Source organism: Oncorhynchus kisutch, linkage group LG23 (assembly GCF_002021735.2).
Source record: "Oncorhynchus kisutch isolate 150728-3 linkage group LG23, Okis_V2, whole genome shotgun sequence".
In the NCBI taxonomy this organism is placed as follows: domain Eukaryota; kingdom Metazoa; phylum Chordata; class Actinopteri; order Salmoniformes; family Salmonidae; genus Oncorhynchus; species Oncorhynchus kisutch.
In genome coordinates, this window is record NC_034196.2 from 23495120 (window position 1) to 23513878 (window position 18759).

The 18759-nt window shown below is 43.9% G+C and overlaps 1 protein-coding gene across 2 annotated transcripts in view; it reads left to right on the forward strand.

Moving 5' to 3' along the window:
• The window catches only part of LOC109868665 (sarcoplasmic/endoplasmic reticulum calcium ATPase 2-like), a 57753-nt gene that overhangs the window by 27072 nt on the left and 11922 nt on the right, over positions 1 to 18759 (forward strand). For both annotated transcript variants that reach the window (XM_020458378.2, XM_020458379.2), the window contains exons 6-9: positions 9294 to 9374; positions 13600 to 13685; positions 14011 to 14308; positions 14428 to 14594. In XM_020458378.2, the coding sequence (XP_020313967.1) occupies positions 9294 to 9374; positions 13600 to 13685; positions 14011 to 14308; positions 14428 to 14594 (632 nt within the window). The remainder of the gene's footprint in view (positions 1 to 9293; positions 9375 to 13599; positions 13686 to 14010; positions 14309 to 14427; positions 14595 to 18759) is intronic.

An 18759-nucleotide genomic window follows, 5' to 3' on the forward strand; every position in this document is an offset into this window, starting at 1 on the left:
ACCTGTACAGTCACCTGGCTACAGTGGGACAGGTAGGCTCTGCTAAAAGGGCAAGTAATTTGCCATAGCAGGCTCTCATCAACAGTGTTTGAGATGTAGATGAGTCTCTCACCCAACTCATACATCCGTTCTGCTTAACACTGCTCATCTCTCTGACCAATACAATAGTGGCACCAGGTGAGTGGAGTTGCCTGTTACATAAGACCTTGAGAGCTGTAAACGGATTGAGGGTCATATGAAATGAGTCTCTGTGTGGGTGGGGGGTGATTTCTAGGACATGGGGATTGCATATTGGATTAGAATAGGGTTACAGTGAAACCAGAATACTGTGGCCTCAAACTCCATGTCCCCTCAGGCTCTTGGCATCCACAACTCTTTCCCACGACTTACTTCCTCTTGTCATCCGGACCCAGCCTCCTCAGATTGGCTTTTCTCCTTCAGCTTCAACCAATTCATGGCCTGTCCCCTTTTACTCTCCTTGTCTTGTTCTCTCTGTCACCCAGCTTCCTAGAAAATTAATTTTCTTTCTCTCTGCTTCAAAGGAAAGGTTGGAGGTGGTTGAGGGGGTTTGCCTATTACTTAAGATGGCTGCCTTTTCCCACTCCTGCCACTGCACTCAGGAAGTCAAATGAAGGGCTTTAGTTAACCCCTCACACTGCAATTCCAGAGTAACAAGAGTAACTACATACCAGTAAGGCAGAATATGTGGATGTTTGTGCGGTGAATAAGGAAAGGAGTTGATGCATGATATGAATGCTATGCCGCTAAGTAGCATCTGTGTTATATCCTGGCCCAGAGTCCCTAGAGCTGCCAAAGAGGAATCTTAAGTCTTGTCAAGAGTAAGGGTTTAAGGGTTTAAACAGAGTTCTGCAGTGTGTACATCGGTGACCGTTTTATCTCGTGAATATCCTACCTTTTGGCTTCATCTAAGCAGAGCGCACAATGTTCAGCCCTTCCGCCTAACCCCCCCCCCCCCCCCCCCCCCTGAAGAGTGAGTCAGAGCTGACAGGCTGGGCTGGAGCTGCTGTCTCCACCATTCTGGAGCCCAGTGACATTGGAGGTCTACCGGCAAGATGATACCATCTACCTACCTTCCACTTACTGTACATTTTAATTCATTTGATTACTTGTCAAAGACCACGCACAGTTTTGTTTGCAGTCTACACCGAAATGTTTAGTCAATCTCTTACACACTGATTTGCTGCTCATCTGGAAACACTCAAGCCAATTGGTGCTGTCATGTCAAATCCCAAACGCTACACCTGCCTTCCTTTAGACTGCATTAATAATCCGGTATCTCCCCACTGTTAAACCATAGTAAACACGTCCATGACTCAGTGGTTTTTATGTAAGTTTCTTAAAATAGTCTGTCCCCAAGTTTTTGTCCCCAAAAAAATCTGTCAGCAATGGTATTTATGGCTGCCTCCAGGTGTCCTTTTGGGGTCATACAGACTGCAACCACCATGGGGTCAGGGGTCTTTCTCTTCCTCTGAGGTTGTGGAAGGGGGGGGTTAGGGAGATGGGTTGGCAACAGCTTGCTACCGACCCCCTCAGGTACTAAAAACACAGTGATGTTAACGTGGTTGGAGAGAATGACCTGAACATGAGCTGTGGCGTGTGCCAGAAACCTTAGTGCATTCATCACCTCCTCAGCTGTGGCTTTCACTTGAACCGCCTGCCTTCAACCCCCCCCCCGAGTGGGAGAGTGCAACCATGCATTCACACGGGACAGACGTGAGGAGGAGCGGGAGCCTGGGCTAAGCAGCTGTCAAGACTAGGTTTAGCTTAGTGTTGCTGCTTACAGTGGCATTCTCAGGCACTCTGCAAAAGGTTGCTTTCTATATATATATTCCCTCGTTTTTCTATTCACCCACAGTTGGCTATGAGTAACAGGGATTCTGTGTTGTAAAACGTTGGAACATCGGCAGTAATTCACTTTTCACCACCTCTCCTCCCAATACATTTTTTTCTTCCAACTGAGCTGACCTCCATCACCTCTCACCTTGCCATGGCAGTAACCCTGACCCCTTGGAGCAACAACATCCTGTATATAGGAGTCAAACAAGAATGGCCTTTCTCTTGGTCTCTGTGTGGCTGGCTCACTTTGGTCTGCATGTGTGACCCAGTTTTGTTATGTGTGTGAGTTGGACCACCGCAGGCTCTGGCTTTGTGGTCTTGTTGCCTTCTACAACATACCACCTCCATGGCAGTGCTGGCAAGGTGGTCCAAGGGGCATAGACAGGATCTAATGTTTACAAAGGGCACAATTTGATCAGATAAATCATTAGCGAACTTTCCTTGCAATTTCCTTTCATGTGTTTAGGCTTTTGTCCTTAAGCGATCTGTTTAACTCTACCCCATCCATCTTTCCCTCTTCTCATTCTCATCTGGCTCTCTTCATCCTCCCTTTTCTCTTTTTCCTTTTTTCTTTCTTCATTACACAACCGACACTAAGGGTCTGTCTGATTTTATTAGGTCATGGATGTAAGTTAACACAGCATGCTGTGTATCTCCAGCTCTTTGTTTTATGTACCTTGGGTTTAATGATGGCTCTTTTCTCTTTCCATTCATGAGAACTGCAGGTGGTTCCCTAGGGACTTTGACTGCTTGAAACGACCTGGAAACTTTGTGTCTACGTGCAACCTCGCCAAAGAGCTGTAGGTGCTAAATCAAACCTCCCTGGCCACTGAGGAGTCATGGGCTTGCGAGTGGTGGTGCCACTACTCTCCTTAAGTAGGCGGTAATAGGCTACACGAGGAGTCGGCAACCTGTCTCATGTGAAATGGCTATTTATCTTACCATATCTACCGATCTGCATGCCAGTTCTGAGGTAATTTAGGTTTAATTTAATTTATAATAACGTCTTCATAGCTCAATTGTTGTCATGTGGTTAATTACAATTCTATCCAAATTAAAATGATACTTTTTAGGTTTATCTTCTATTGCCAAGTATGTAAAAATGGCCTACATAAAGCCAACAAATAAAAACATTGCAGCCTGCAGGTAGAAAATATCCTATAAATCATATTGGCTACACATGGCCTGTCTGCATGGAACTTGAAACATTGTATCAACTTTTAACTTGGGTCAGGCCTGAAGCTTGCACTAGCGAACTTGCAGCATTGTATAACATTCTGGGCCTTCACTTTCCCTCACCATTGAGCTCAGGACAGACACAGCTGTAGGCTATTTGCGCACGGGATAAGAAGCTTGGGTAGAAGCTCACTGCCGCTTATTACCGGCACCTCAAATGTTCTGCTTGAGCGCCTGTTCCTCTTTATAGAATATTAGCTTAAGTATTGTGGAGCTCCTGCACCTAAATACAAACCGTACCAGCACCCAAAATGAGTACTGTTACCTATTTCAGTCCATGTCAAGCACTGATAAGAAGAAATCAGGTAGGCCTATTTTATGATGTTTCCACTGGGCCAGAGCATGACATTTTTCCCTTTCACGCTGAGTGGTTATCGAAAGGGAGAGAGCTGGGAAGATTTTTCAGATACATTGAACTATTGTAATTCTCAATGGATGTAAAAACAGACTTTGTTTGCTTGCTGTTCGAGGTGAAGAAAAATTACTTTGAGACGCTCCCCAAATGGGCACATTTATATGCCTACATTTCTGCACAGGCCAGGTAGGCTATAGGCCTACTTCTATGCGTGCGTGTCTTTACTCAGTATTAGCAGGAGCAAAGTAACAAACATTGTAGATGAGAAATTATAGGAATTAATGGTGAATGTACTACTGGTGATATATGTAATGATGAATTGCTATACACTAAGAATCCAACACAAATAATTCACTCAATGAAGTTATGAAACAAGGAATGTGCTCAAATTGTTGGGAGAGGGTGCATATTCTACAGAGAGAAGTACAATTTGCATCTGGGCACATGGTCATTTTGACTTCTGCAATGGCCATGCAGCATTTACAGTGATATGGCCTCAGCAGAAGTCAGGGCATTCATACTTCTTGCGCATCGCAGAGCAGTGCAGAGTTGTTGTCAAGGAAGTGCGTTTGTGTTTTATACAGGATGTACTGCCCCCACCTACCATCAACAAATCAAAAATGCTGAGCTATACAGAGCCCTCCGCGTTGTTAAATTTGGGAGGCGCTTGGTGATGCATAGGTTTGATTTGGACTCTGCATGCCTCTGCAGGCTCCGCAATTGCATCACAACCTCCATATGGTGCCTCCAACCACATTTTCAGATCAAGTATAAATGGGCTTTTAGTCTAGGGTGCCCAATGGATGAGTTCACTGAGGTGTGCATGCATATGGTACCAGTCAAAAGTTTGGACACCTTCTCATTCCAGGGATTGTCTTTATTTTTACTATTTTCTACATTGTAGAATAATAGTGAAGGCATCAAAACTATGAAATAACACACATGGAATCATGTAGTAACCAATAAAGTACTAAACTAATCAAAATATTTGATAGATTCTTCAAAGCAGCCACTCTTTGCCTTGACAGCTTTGCACACTCTTGGCATTCTCTCAACCAGCTTCATGAGGAATGCTTTTCCAACAGTCTTGACGGAGTTGCAACATATGTTGAGCACTTGTTGGCTCCTTTTCCTTCACTCTGCAGTCCAACTCATCCCAAACAATCTCAATTGGGTTGAGGTCGGGTGATTTGTGGAGGCCAGGTCATCTGATGCAGCACTCATCACTCTCCTTGGTTAAATAGCCCTCACACAGCCTGGATGTGTGTTTTGGGTCATTGTCCTGTTAGAAAAACAAATAACATACCCACTAAGTGCAAACTAGATGGGATGTCGTATCGCTGCAAAATGCTATGGTAGCCATGCTGGTTAAGTGTGCCTTGAATTCTAAATAAATCACTGTAACCAGCAAAGCAATGCACCCCCACACTCCTGCGTAACAAAGACACGGAGGTTGGAACCAAAAAATCTCACATTTGGACCAGACCAAAGGACAGATTTCCATTGCTCGTGTTTCTTGGCCCAAGCAAGTCTCTTATTATTGGTGTCCTTTTAGTAGTGGTTTCTTTGCAGCAAATTGACAATGAAAGCCTGATTTCACGCAGTCTGCTCTGAACAGTTGATGTTGAGGTGTTTGTTATTTGAACTCTAAAGCCTTTTTTTGGGCTGCCATCTCAGGTGCAGTTATCTCAAATGAACTTATCCTCTGCAGAAGAGGTAACTCTGGGTCTTCCTTTCTTGTGGCTGTCCTCATGAGAGCCAAAGCGCTTATAGTTTTTGCGACTGCACTTGAAGAAACGTTCAACGTTCTTAAAAAGTTCCGTATTGACTGACCTTCATGTCTTGAAGTAATAATGGACTGTCGTTTCTCTTTGCTTATTTGAGCTATTTTTTTTTACATAATATGGACTTAGCCCTATTTGGTAAAAGACCATCTTCTGTATCCCACCACAACAACTAATTGGCTGAAACGCATTAAGAAGGAAAGAAATTCCACAAATTAACTTTAACAAAGCACACCTGTTAATTGAAATGCATTCCAGGTGACTACCTCATGAAGCTGGTTGAGAGAATGCCAATAGTGTGCAAAGCTGTCATCAAGACAGTGTGGCTACTTTGAAGAATCTCACATTTTTATTTTAACACTTTTTTTTGGTTACTTTTTTTGTTACTAGATTCCATATGTGTTTATTTCATAGTTTTTGATGTCTTCACTACTCTACAATGTAGAAAATAGTTTAAAAAAATAAAAACCCTTGAATGAGTTGGTGTCCCGACTTTTGACTGTTACTGCTCGACTAAAACAGCCTAACAACCAAACAATGACCAGTCAACTAATTGGTCAGCCCTAGACTAATGGCACGAATAGGGCTGTGTCTTTCCTCAATAACTGTTTATCTATGGAGTTATTCATAAATGCCCTTCATTTCTTTCATTGAGCTTTGGTTTTTGGATTCACCATTGATAGCAACGATCCTGTCAAAGACATGCTGTTAGGCTACTTGATGATCAACTTGTCGAATGAAGACCTATTCTTACAAGTGCTCTGCTCTCATTGTATTCAAAAGTAGGTTACCCTACTCCATGACCCTTTTGTGTATTGGGAACGTCGTTCGCTATTAGGTAGTTTTGTTTAGGGGCACTTTGACTGACTTTATAAATTAGTCCACAGGGGGCTTGGGAAAACTTTTGTCATTGTATTTCTTCTTTTGATCTACCCTCATCTCGCTACCTCCTTTCTCTCCTACCAATTCATCCTTCAATCTCCCATCGATTTTTATCTGCACTGAACGAAAATATAAATGCAACATGTAAAGTGTTTGTTTCCTGAGCTGAAATAAAAGATCCCAGAAATGTTTCCGTATACACAAGTTATTTCTCAAAAAATGTGTGAACATATTTGTTTACATCCCTGTTAGTGAGCATTTCCCCCATGCCAAGACAATTCATTCACCTGACAGGTGTGGCATATCAAGAAGCTGATTAAATGCATGATCATTACACAGGTGCACTTTGCTAGGGACAAAAGGCCACTAATATGTGCAGTTGTCACACAACACAGTGCCACAGATGTCTCAAGTTGAGCGTGCAATTGACATGCTGACTGCAGGAATGTCCACCAGAGCTGTTGCTAGAGGATTTAATGTTAATTTCTCTACCAATTAGCGACCTCCAATGTTTTAGCGCAGCGTTTCCCAAACTTGCTCCTAGGGACCCCAAGGGTGCACGTTTTGTTTTTTGTGCTAGCACAACACAGCTGTTTCAAATAAGGGTATTCCACAGGCCACAATCAACAGCCTGGTCAACTCCGTGAAGGAGATGTCGCACTGCATGAGGCAAATGGTGGTCACACCAAATACTGACTGGTTGTCTGATCCACACCCCTACCTTCTTTTAAGGGATCTTTGATCAACCGATGCATATGTATTCCCAGACATGTCAAATCTATAGAATAGGGCCTAATGACTTTTTCAATTGACTGATTTCCTTATGAACCGTAACGTTGTAAGATCTTTGAAGTTGCTGCATGTTGTGTATTATTTTTGTTCAGTATAGTTTGAAGCCTGGCGGGTGGCAGTGAAGTTTTGACAGCCACCAAGGATGAAGATGATAGCGCTCCATTCAAAACTTTACAGCTGAACTTTGTACATTTTAAGGCTGGGGTTTTATCAGAATGTTTATAGGGATAAAGCTAGAAATAGGTAGCTGCTCTTCAAGTGTTTTATGTACTCCCTAGCCTCTTGTCCCTATGGTGGCGCTATAGTGAGTTTCTTGTGTATAGAGACAGTTCTGGCTAGGTGGCCTCCCCTGTTCCATGAGGGCCATAGCAGAGACTCTTGCCCAGCAGTGTTCACATCTAAACCCCCCACTACTGCACTGTAGAACTGATCAAAATAGTTTTCCCATTTTTGGATATGCCTTTTGCAGGTCTCATGCAATTCGCCTGTCTCCTAGCACTGAGGAGGGCCAAGGGTCTGTTTACATGTCTGTCAAAACTCTGTCCTCTGGAGAAGGAATTTGTCAGGGGCTCTTGTTTGTACAGTAGGCCTTTTTTGTCTGTCTATATAAAGTAGTTTATATTCTGTAAAATTACATCAAAAGAACAAGCCCTTTTTAAATTCTGCTTTCTTAATCAACCTGCCTGAAGCAATTTATCAATATAATTTGGAATTCCTGTGTTCTTTTCAGGCCGACAGTAGGGATACGGTGATACCCTCTCAGCCATAGCTAATAAATGTGAAGAGCCTTTAATGAGCTCTTGTGACTGTCCCATTCAGTGGTGTGAAGAGTATTTTGGAATTTAAGTTTGACTTTTGTTTTACTGGCAATTACCAAAGCCCTGTGAATGGAAAGAATGACCTACCTGTTATTTTTGTCCCTCGCACTAGTTCAATTACCAAAGCCCTGTGAATGGAAAGAATGACCTACCTGTTATTTTTGTCCCTCGCACTAGTTCAATGGAACATTAATATTGTTTTACATATCATTTTCTCTCTGCTGTTATCCAGTTTTATTTTTCACGAGCCTACATTCTGCACATTTGAGTGAGCCAGTGTGTGTGTGTGTCTGGAGAGTTGGACATGCCCCGTGAACAGCATTAGTTTTGACCCTCTTGCTCATGAAGGAACTAATTGAGTTTGATAAAGCTGTTCTGTCTTCAGAGGTTTGGACAGCATATTTCACTAACATTTTGAACATCTCATGACTCAATTATGCCTTCAAAATGCCCCATCCTCATGCACCTTATGCCTAATTTGTTTAGATGTTTTGTGCTTAATCTGTGAACTACAGGTTAGAATGTAGTCCATTTACTGATGTTATCCTCCTTCAGTATAATCCACTCAACTCAGACCTGCTCTAGTTGTACTTAAAGGAAATGTTCACCCATGTTGAATGTTATATTGTTTTTGTGCGTCTGTGTGATCTATCGATTCCCTGGGTCATTTCATGGTTTAATGTGTATCTGAGTTATTGGCGTTCAAGCAGGCAGGAAGCCGGCCAGCACTGTGATAAAGTCGCTGTCACTACACAAAGTTTAATAGGAATACGACTTTTAGATGGCAAAACGTCTGTCATGCATCTCAGATTTCAATGCAGGCAGGATGTCATAACTTGGAAGGGTGTCTTCTCTAGAATGAGCCATTGATCATATTTTTGCGATATTCCTAACCTCGTTAAATTAAATTACACATTTCTCGGAGGGTCAAGCACATTTTTCATATTTGTCTGCCTCGTTGGTCCTGGGTGCATTGCAGTTGCCAGACATATTATAGAAAGGAGATAGGAATCCAATGGATGAAGAAACGTACAACTCACCCACCTAGCAGACTGTCGACCAATCGGGTTCACGTTGTCATTCTGCGTCACGTGGTTGCTAAGCCATCGTCACGCAATCCCTTCTCAAAGTCAATGTAAATGTCGAGAAACGTGCCTGTTTTTCTAGAAAGTGGGTAATGTCAGGATTCCAAAGCTATACGATAATCCAGATAGCAAGTACATTTTCTCACGCCTTGGAAAAGATTTGCAATGTTGTGCTCCTTGTTGACGCTCAAAATGCACTGTGCGGCCCTTTTTTTGTGTGACTAGCATGGGCAACGTTTCCCATCTCAAGTATATCTGCTGTTGCGAATGTCCAGACTCCACTCTTTGAGGCAAATCGATCTGCAGGTTGAACATGGTGAGATTGTAGACTCCTAAATTGATAGTGCAGTTTGTTTTGGTGATTTTATCTATCTACTTTATATGATATTGCCTTATGTATTATTGTGTGTTGCTTCGTTAGAAATGTGTGTTTTGGGGTGTATTTTTCCTTTAATGGTCTCCCTCCATTTTTTTTTCTCCACAGTTGGCGATAAAGTTCCTGCAGATATTCGACTCACCTCCATCAAATCCACAACCCTGAGGGTGGACCAGTCCATTCTGACAGGTGAGATCTAGGCTTTGGCCTTGTTTCTTATCAGTCTCTGTATTTCTCATGTTATGCATGATACACTACATGACAGTATGTGGACACCTGTTTGTCGAACATCTCATTCCAGAATGATGGGCATTAATATGGAGTTGGTCCCCCTTTGCTGCTATAACAGCATTTCACTAGATGCTGTAACATTGCTGCAGTTACTTGCTTACATTCAGCTGCAAGAGTGTTAGTGACGTCTGGCACTGATATTGGGTGTTTAGGCCTGGCTCGCCATTGGCATTCCAAATCATCCCAAAGGTGTTATATGAGGTTGTGGTCAGGGCTCTGTGCAGGACAATCAAGTTCTTCCATACTGATTTCAACAAACCATTTCTTTATGGACCTCGCTTTGTGCACAGGGGCATTGGCATTCTGAAACCGGAAAGGCCTTCCCCAAACTGTTGCCACAAAGTTGGAAACACAGAATTGTCTAGAATGTCATTGTATGCTGTAGTGCTAAGATATCCCTTCACTGGAACTAAGTGGCCTAGCCCAAACCATGAAAAACAGCCTCAGACCATTATTCTCCACCAAGCTTTACAGTTGGAACTATGCATGCCACTTCGCGGCTGAGCCGTTGTTGCTCCTAGACATTTCCACTTCACAATAACAGCACTTTTTGACGGTACCACGTTGAATGTCACAACTCTTCAGTACGGCCATTCTCCTGACAATGTTTGTCTATGGAGATTGCTCTGTGCTCAATTTTATACACCTGTCAACAATGGTATGGCTGAAATACCCGAATCCACTAATTAGAAAGGGTGTCCTCTAGAGGTCGACTGATTAATCGGAATGGCCGATTTAATTAGGGCCGATTTCAAGTTTTCATAACAATCGGAAATCGGTATGTTTTGACGCGATGAGGATCTAAAATATTTTTTTTTTACAACTTTATTTAAATGGGCAAGTCAGTTAACCTGTTGCGTCGGGCAATCCCGTATCCGGGGGTGTAATTATAGCCTCAAGCTCATTACCATAACGCAACGTTAACTATTCATGAAAATCGCAAATGAAATGAAATAAATATATTGGCTCACAAGCTTAGCCTTTTGTTAACAACACTGTCATCTCAGATTTTCAAAATATGCTTTTCAACCATAGCTACACAAGCATTTGTGTAAGAGTATTGATAGCTAGCATAGCATTAAGCAGGCAACATTTTCACAAAAACAAGAAAAGCATTAAAATAAAATAATTTACCTTTGAAGAACTTCGGATGTTTTCAATGAGGAGACTCTCAGTTAGATAGCAAATGTTCAGTTTTTCACAAAAATATTATTTGTGTAGGAGAAATCGCCCCGTTTTTTTCATCACGTTTGGCTAAGAAAACCCCCCCGAAAATTCAGTCATTATAACTCCGAACTTTTTTCCAAATGAACTCCATAATATCGACAGAAACATGGCAAACGTTGTTTAGAATCAATCCTCAAGGTGTTTTTCACATCTATTAGATGATAAGTCATTCGCTGCAGTTTGGTTTCTCCTCTGAAGCAAATGGTAAAATACACGCAGCTGGAGATTACACAATAATTGCAACGGAGGACACCAACTGAAGCACCTGGTAAATGTAGTCTCTTATGGTCAATCTTCCAATGATATGCCTACAAATACGTCACAATGCTGCAGACACCTTGGGGAAACGACAAAGTGTAGGCTCATTCCTAGCGCATTCACAGCCATATAAGGAGACATTGGAACAAAGCGCATTCAAAATCTGGGGCATTTCCTGTTTGAAATTTCATCTTGGTTTCGCCTGTAGCATCAGTTCTGTGGCACTCACAGATAATATCTTTGCAGATTTGGAAACGTCAGTTTTCTTTCCAAAGCTGTCAATTATATGCATAGTCGAGCATCTTTTCGTGACAACATTTTAAAAATTAAAAGAGCGCCCCATATATCCAAGAAGTTAAGAACAGTCTTATTTGTAATGGGGCAGAATGACAGATTTTTACCTTGTCAGCTCAGGGATTCAATCTTGCAACCTTACGGTTAACTAGTCCAACGCTCTAACCACCTGCCTCACGAGGAGCCTGCCTGTTACCCAAATGCAGTAGAAGCCAAGGTAAGTTGCTAGCTAGCATTAAACTTATCTTATATGAAAACAATCAATCAATCATAATCACTAGTTATAACTACACGTGGTTGATGATATTACTAGTTTATCTAGCGTGTCCTGCGTTGCATATAATCGATGCGGTGCGCATTCGCGAAAAAGGACTGTTGTTGCTCCGTGTACCTAACCATAAACATCAATGCCTTTCTTAAAATCAATACACAGGAGTATATATTTTTAAACCTGCATATTTAGTGTAAAGAAATCCAGGTTAGCAGGCAATATTAACCAGGTGAAATTGTCACTTCTCTTGCGTTCATTGCACGCAGAGTCAGGGTGTTTGCAACAGTTTGGGCCGCCTGGCTCATTGCGAACTAATTTGCCAGAATGTTACGTTATTATGACATAACATTGAAGGTTGTGCAATGTAACAGCAATATTTAGACTTGGATGCCATCAGTTAGATAAAATACGGAACGGTTCCGTATTTCACTGAAAGAATAAATGTTTTGTTTTCGAAATGATTCGACCATATTAATGACCTAAGGCTCGTATTTGTGTGTTATTATGTTATTATTAAGTCTATGATTTGATAGAGCAGTCTGACTGAGCGATGGTAGGCACCAGCAGGCTCGTAAGCATTCATTCAAACAGCACTTTTGTGCGTATCGCCACCAAGCATTGCGCTGTTTATGACTTCAAGCCTGTCAACTCCCGAGATTAGGCTCGTGTGACCGATGTGAAATGGCTAGCTAGTTAGCGGGGTGAGCGCTAATAGCGTTTCAAACGTCACTCGCTCTGAGACTTGGAGTAGTTGTTCCCCTTGCTCTGTATGGGTAACGCTGCTTTGAGGGTGGCTGTTGTCGATGTGTTCCTGGTTCGAGCCCAGGTAGCGGCGAGGAGAGGGACGGAAGCTATACTGTTACACTGGCAATACTAAAGTGCCTATAAAACATCCAATAGTCAAAGGTATATGAAATACAAATCCTATAGAGAGAAATAGTCCTATAATTCCTATAACTACAACCTAAAACTTCTTACCTGGGAATATTGAAGACTCATGTTAAAAGGAACCACCAGCTTTCATATCTTCTCATGTTCCTGAGCAAGGAACTTAAACTTAAGCTTTCTTAAATGGCACATATTGCACCAAATTGAACATGTTTCATTATTTATTTGAGGCTAAATTGATTTTATTGAGGCTAAATTGATTTTATTGAGGCTAAATAGATTTTATTGATGTATTATATTAAGTTAAAATAAGGGTTAATTCAGTATTGTTGTAATTGTCATTATTACTAATAAATAAATACAAATCGGCCGGTTAATCGGCCTTTTTTGGTCCTCCAATAGTCTGTATCGGCGTTGAAAAATCATAATCGGTTGCCTTAGTGTCCACCTCCCTTTTGTATATAAAGTGTAGTTTTAAATGTTACTTGTCATTACTCCTGCGTCCATAAAAGCACCGCAAGAACACAATGTTACAGGGATTTACAATTTCAATCTTATTAAGCTTTGCTTTATCTTTGTGTATAACTTGTATGTAGTCGCCAGTGTTTGAGTTGGGTTATATGGGCTGATGAATGGGTTGAGTCACCACTTGAGAATGACCCTGAAACGGTCAGTGCGAGAACAAGAATTTCTGAATGACTCCGTGAACCTTTTATTCAAGATGACGTCAGCGGTTCTTAATCAACACAGTATGGAGAGGGAGAACAACGATAGACTGAAAGAGGGAGACAAAGACTGACAGGGAAAGAGCGATATGGATGAGAGCGAAGAGCGCTACGAGATGAAGCTAGTCTTGAAACCCCTGTCTTGCTCCACTGCCTTAATTGGTAGAGTTTGGTATTTCAGCTGCTTTTCCCTCCTGCCATTCATGGCTCTAATCTGTCAAAAACAGTGCAGAGCTTGCTCAGCTGATTACCCACTAGGCCTTGCATCCCCCTGCAGTGCAGACTGATGAGTGTGAAAGTCCCCTTGGATGCCGCATTTTGTAATTGGCAGCCCTGCTCAGTCAGCTGTGAAGTCAATCCACACCCATCTTCCCCAAAATGTCAACCCATCACCACTTTGCTCCGTGTAAGGGCTGCATTGTTTGATCGTCCTCATCCGTCTCTTTCTCTCCTCCGGCAGGGGAGTCTGTCTCTGTGATCAAGCACACTGACCCGGTGCCTGACCCCCGGGCTGTCAACCAGGACAAGAAGAACATGCTCTTCTGTGTGAGTAACTAGAAAACCATTAAAGACCTCTCTCCCCTTCCCCTTGCATCTTCTATTGTCTCTTCAGTACATGATCCTCTTCCCTGTTTAGCCAACCCAATAATTATAATCTCCTTTTCTCCACTTATCATCTCCGTTACATGTTCCTCTCTGGGATTTTGTCAGACCTCTTATCCTTAACCCCTCGTCTTCTTCTCCAGTTTATTTTACTGTTCCTCCCCCACTTGTTCAGTTGCCCAGTGTGTTTCAGGTTTCCCCAGTGTGTTTCAGGTTTCCCCAGTAGTGTACACCTGTTGTCTCACCACCTCTCCTCTCTCCTCCACAGGGCACCAACATAGCAGCGGGTAAGGCAGTGGGTGTTGTGATGGCCACAGGCGTAAACACGGAGATTGGCAAGATTCGTGACGAGATGGCGTCCACGGAGCAGGAGCGTACACCTCTGCAGCAGAAGCTGGATGAGTTCGGGGAGCAGCTGTCCAAGGTCATCTCCCTGATCTGCATTGCTGTGTGGCTCATCAACATTGGCCACTTCAGTGACCCCGTCCACGGAGGCTCCTGGATCCGTGGCGCTGTGTACTACTTCAAGATTGCTGTGGCCCTGGCCGTGGCCGCCATCCCAGAGGGTGAGTCACTAGGAGAGTGGGAGTGAGGGGAAGCAGTCTATAATATATTGAAGCAATACATTGGGCTCCAGCATAGTGAGTATGTCTAACCCCCTCTTATCGCCATCTCTTTTTACTAGGTCTGCCCGCTGTCATCACCACCTGTCTGGCTCTAGGAACCCGCCGCATGGCCAAGAAGAACGCCATCGTCCGCAGCCTGCCCTCTGTGGAGACCCTGGGCTGCACCTCCGTCATCTGCTCCGATAAGACCGGCACCCTCACCACCAACCAGATGTCTGTCTGCAGGGTGAGTCCCCGTCCCCAGACCACCATGGGGATTTAGTAGGAATGGCTGATGTTTAGTATTATGGTTACGTCCAACGCTCAGGGTATTAAAACTAACATGACCTTTGTAGTGAAAAATATTCTTAACTAAATCAATGATTCTAGCTTTGTTTGTGTGCTACTGCTTGTAAACGCGTTTACCCATGGAGGATCTGGGAAGTGTCAAGTCCAGATATGAGACCCAGCCGTGGGGTCCAGCTGAGCCAAACAGAGCCTACATCAGCCTGTTCCACATTAGCATATTTAACCAGGTGGAGTTTTAGGGCTGTCTGAGCTCAACTTTATTAGCCTCTGCTAGTTTATGTAGCCACATACCTGCCTAAGGAGAAGGCTATATTCTTGACAACCATGAACAATCCATTCCAGTGCGTACTTTGCCACTGATTTGGCAGCAGAACCCACCTGGCAATAAAGCAGTCTTGACAGCATCTACTGACAGTGTGGATTTATCCACAGGGTATTGTAGAGGTTGATAAGCAAAGCAGTATAATGAATGATTCATTTATTTGCTATCATGGTTTAAATTAGATTGGGAAGTGATGGATATGAAATTGTTGTTCCCATATTTATTGAATTGCATCACATTAGATTGATTACATGCATCCGCTGCACACTTTATGCCAGGGGTAGGAGATTAGATTCAGCCGCGGGCCCATGTTTGTCAGAGCGGATGGTCGGGAGACAGGAATGTCAATTCTCATCATTTGTGCACTGCAAATTTGAAAATAACAATTTCATACCTTTATTACATTGAGACACGATCACTTCTCTTCTTTTTTCCCCCATTGGAACAGACTTCCAAAACTGAACAAATGTTTAGAGGAGTTCCTGGTGATTTTTAGTCTCCCCTCCCCCTCTTCACTGCCCTCAGATTGACACGCGGTCATCCATATTTAAGGGGATGGGCAACAGGTGGGTCTGCCTGTTACTGATCCCCTGAATATGGACCATTATGCATTACCACTCCCAAGTCTCTTTCCCCCATGGTCTCTTCCACTGCATCACTCCTGTATCATTTCTATCTTCCTTTCTTCCTGCCTTCTCCTACTATTCTCACATTTCATTCATTCTCTTCATTCTTCTCCCTCTCATCTCTCTTTCTCTCGTGTTGTTTTTGAGGGCCTCTGCTGAGAGGATCTCTGCAGGCAAACACAGCACAAGGCACTGCACGCACAACATTACACAATACATCTCCACGCAACACTGCCCAGCATAATCAAAACAGCACAGCATAACATGGCAGCATGGTTCAGTTCTTGCAATAGAGGGGAGAGATTGGAAGCAGCATCGTGTTTAAAGATTTCAAAGAAATAGTTTTCCAATGCAAAACTTGCTGGCATATATATACTTCTGAACTATTCCTGTACCAATACTGCAATATCAGAATCTGAAATGCGGCTGCTGTGTAAGAAGCGTAGCTCTAAAAGCTTAGCTCTCTAGCCTGCTTGAGTAGAGGAATGTTTTTCTTAATTCATTGTGTTTTTGGTAAAGCATCCCTGACGTCACAGCTCTTTGAAGTCTGTACTGTGCCTCAGGAGGGGAGAAGGGAAAGAGGACACCGGTTCATACTTTCATTTGAATATTTCTCTCCATCTTGCCTTGCTTCTCTGCAGAGCCGGCACCAGGAGATTAGTCTCACTCTGTCTGTGTGTGTCTGTGGAGGCGGCTTGCTTGCCCTCTTATTCACTTTCTCTCACTCACATGCTCCCACTTTTTCTCATGCTCTCCATCTCCCTTTATTTGTATTTTTTTGCGCCTCTAACCCTATCCCTGTCTACTTCTTCTCTCCGGTCTCCTCTAACCCTATCCCTGTCTGCTTCTTCTCTCCGGTCTCCTCTAACCCTATCCCTGTCTGCTTCTTCTCTCCGGTCTCCTCTAACCCTATCCCTGTCTGCTTCTTCTCTCCGGTCTCCTCTAACCCTATCCCTGTCTGCTTCTTCTCTCCGGTCTCCTCTAACCCTATCCCTGTCTGCTTCTTCTCTCCGGTCTCCTCTAACCCTATCCCTGTCTGCTTCTTCTCTCCGGTCTCCTCTAACCCTATCCCTGTCTGCTTCTTCTCTCCGGTCTCCTCTAACCCTATCCCTGTCTGCTTCTTCTCTCCGGTCTCCTCTAACCCTATCCCTGTCTGCTTCTTCTCTCCGGTCTCCTCTAACCCTATCCCTGTCTGCTTCTTCTCTCCGGTCTCCTCTAACCCTATCCCTGTCTGCTTCTTCTCTCCGGTCTCCTCTAACCCTATCCCTGTCTGCTTCTTCTCTCCGGTCTCCTCTAACCCTATCCCTGTCTGCTTCTTCTCTCCGGTCTCCTCTAACCCTATCCCTGTCTGCTTCTTCTCTCCGGTCTCCTCTAACCCTATCCCTGTCTGCTTCTTCTCTCCGGTCTCCTCTAACCCTATCCCTGTCTGCTTCTTCTCTCCGGTCTCCTCTAACCCTATCCCTGTCTGCTTCTTCTCTCCGGTCTCCTCTAACCCTATCCCTGTCTGCTTCTTCTCTCCGGTCTCCTCTAACCCTATCCCTGTCTGCTTCTTCTCTCCGGTCTCCTCTAACCCTATCCCTGTCTGCTTCTTCTCTCCGGTCTCCTCTAACCCTATCCCTGTCTGCTTCTTCTCTCCGGTCTCCTCTAACCCTATCCCTGTCTGCTTCTTCTCTCCGGTCTCCTCTAACCCTATCCCTGTCTGCTTCTTCTCTCCGGTCTCCTCTAACCCTATCCCTGTCTGCTTCTTCTCTCCGGTCTCCTCTAACCCTATCCCTGTCTGCTTCTTCTCTCCGGTCTCCTCTAACCCTATCCCTGTCTGCTTCTTCTCTCCGGTCTCCTCTAACCCTATCCCTGTCTGCTTCTTCTCTCCGGTCTCCTCTAACCCTATCCCTGTCTGCTTCTTCTCTCCGGTCTCCTCTAACCCTATCCCTGTCTGCTTCTTCTCTCCGGTCTCCTCTAACCCTATCCCTGTCTGCTTCTTCTCTCCGGTCTCCTCTAACCCTATCCCTGTCTGCTTCTTCTCTCCGGTCTCCTCTAACCCTATCCCTGTCTGCTTCTTCTCTCCGGTCTCCTCTAACCCTATCCCTGTCTGCTTCTTCTCTCCGGTCTCCTCTAACCCTATCCCTGTCTGCTTGTTCTCTCCTCTAACCCTAACCCTGTCTGCTTCTTCTCTCCTCTAACCCTATCCCTGTCTGCTTCTTCTCTCCTCTAACCCTATCCCTGTCTGCTTGTTCTCTCCTCTAACCCTAACCCTGTCTGCTTCTTCTCTCCTCTAACCCTATCCCTGTCTGCTTCTTCTCTCCTCTAACCCTATCCCTGTCTGCTTCTTCTCTCCTCTAACCCTATCCCTGTCTGCTTCTTCTCTCCTCTAACCCTATCCCTGTCTGCTTCTTCTCTCCTCTAACCCTATCCCTGTCTGCTTCTTCTCTCCTCTAACCCTACCCTGTCTGCTTCTTCTCTCCTCTAACCCTATCCCTGTCTGCTTCTTCTCTCCTCTAACCCTATCCCTGTCTGCTTCTTCTCTCCTCTAACCCTATCCCTGTCTGCTTCTTCTCTCCTCTAACCCTATCCCTGTCTGCTTCTTCTCTCCTCTAACCCTATCCCTGTCTGCTTCTTCTCTCCTCTAACCCTATCCCTGTCTGCTTCTTCTCTCCTCTAACCCTAGCCCTGTCTGCTTCTTCTCTCCTCTAACCTTAGCCCTGTCTGCTTCTTCTCTCCTCTAACCCTAGCCCTGTCTGCTTCTTCTCTCCGGTCTCCTCTAACCCTATCCCTGTTCGTTATGGAGAAATAATATTCTCCCGCTCTTCCGTCACATTGTGTTGGCTCCCATTCATTTACAGACAGATTACTTCCACACATTCATCCCAGCATGGATATGCATTAGTACCTTTGTCTAGAATACATCTCCAGGAGATCCACAGCCACCAGTTGTAAAGTGTGCTTAATCCTTAGTGTTTTTGTTCCCAGGTACAGTAGCAATTATTTAATTAATTTGCCAAAGTAAAGCTGGTATGGTTTATCAGTGCTCTATTGGTATTGTAGTTGTCTGATGTGCTGCACCCTACTTGGTAGGCTATGCTTCTACTGCATGTAGATCAGTGGGCTCCAATCAAATGTTATTGGTCACATGTGACAAATACAACCAGTATAGACTT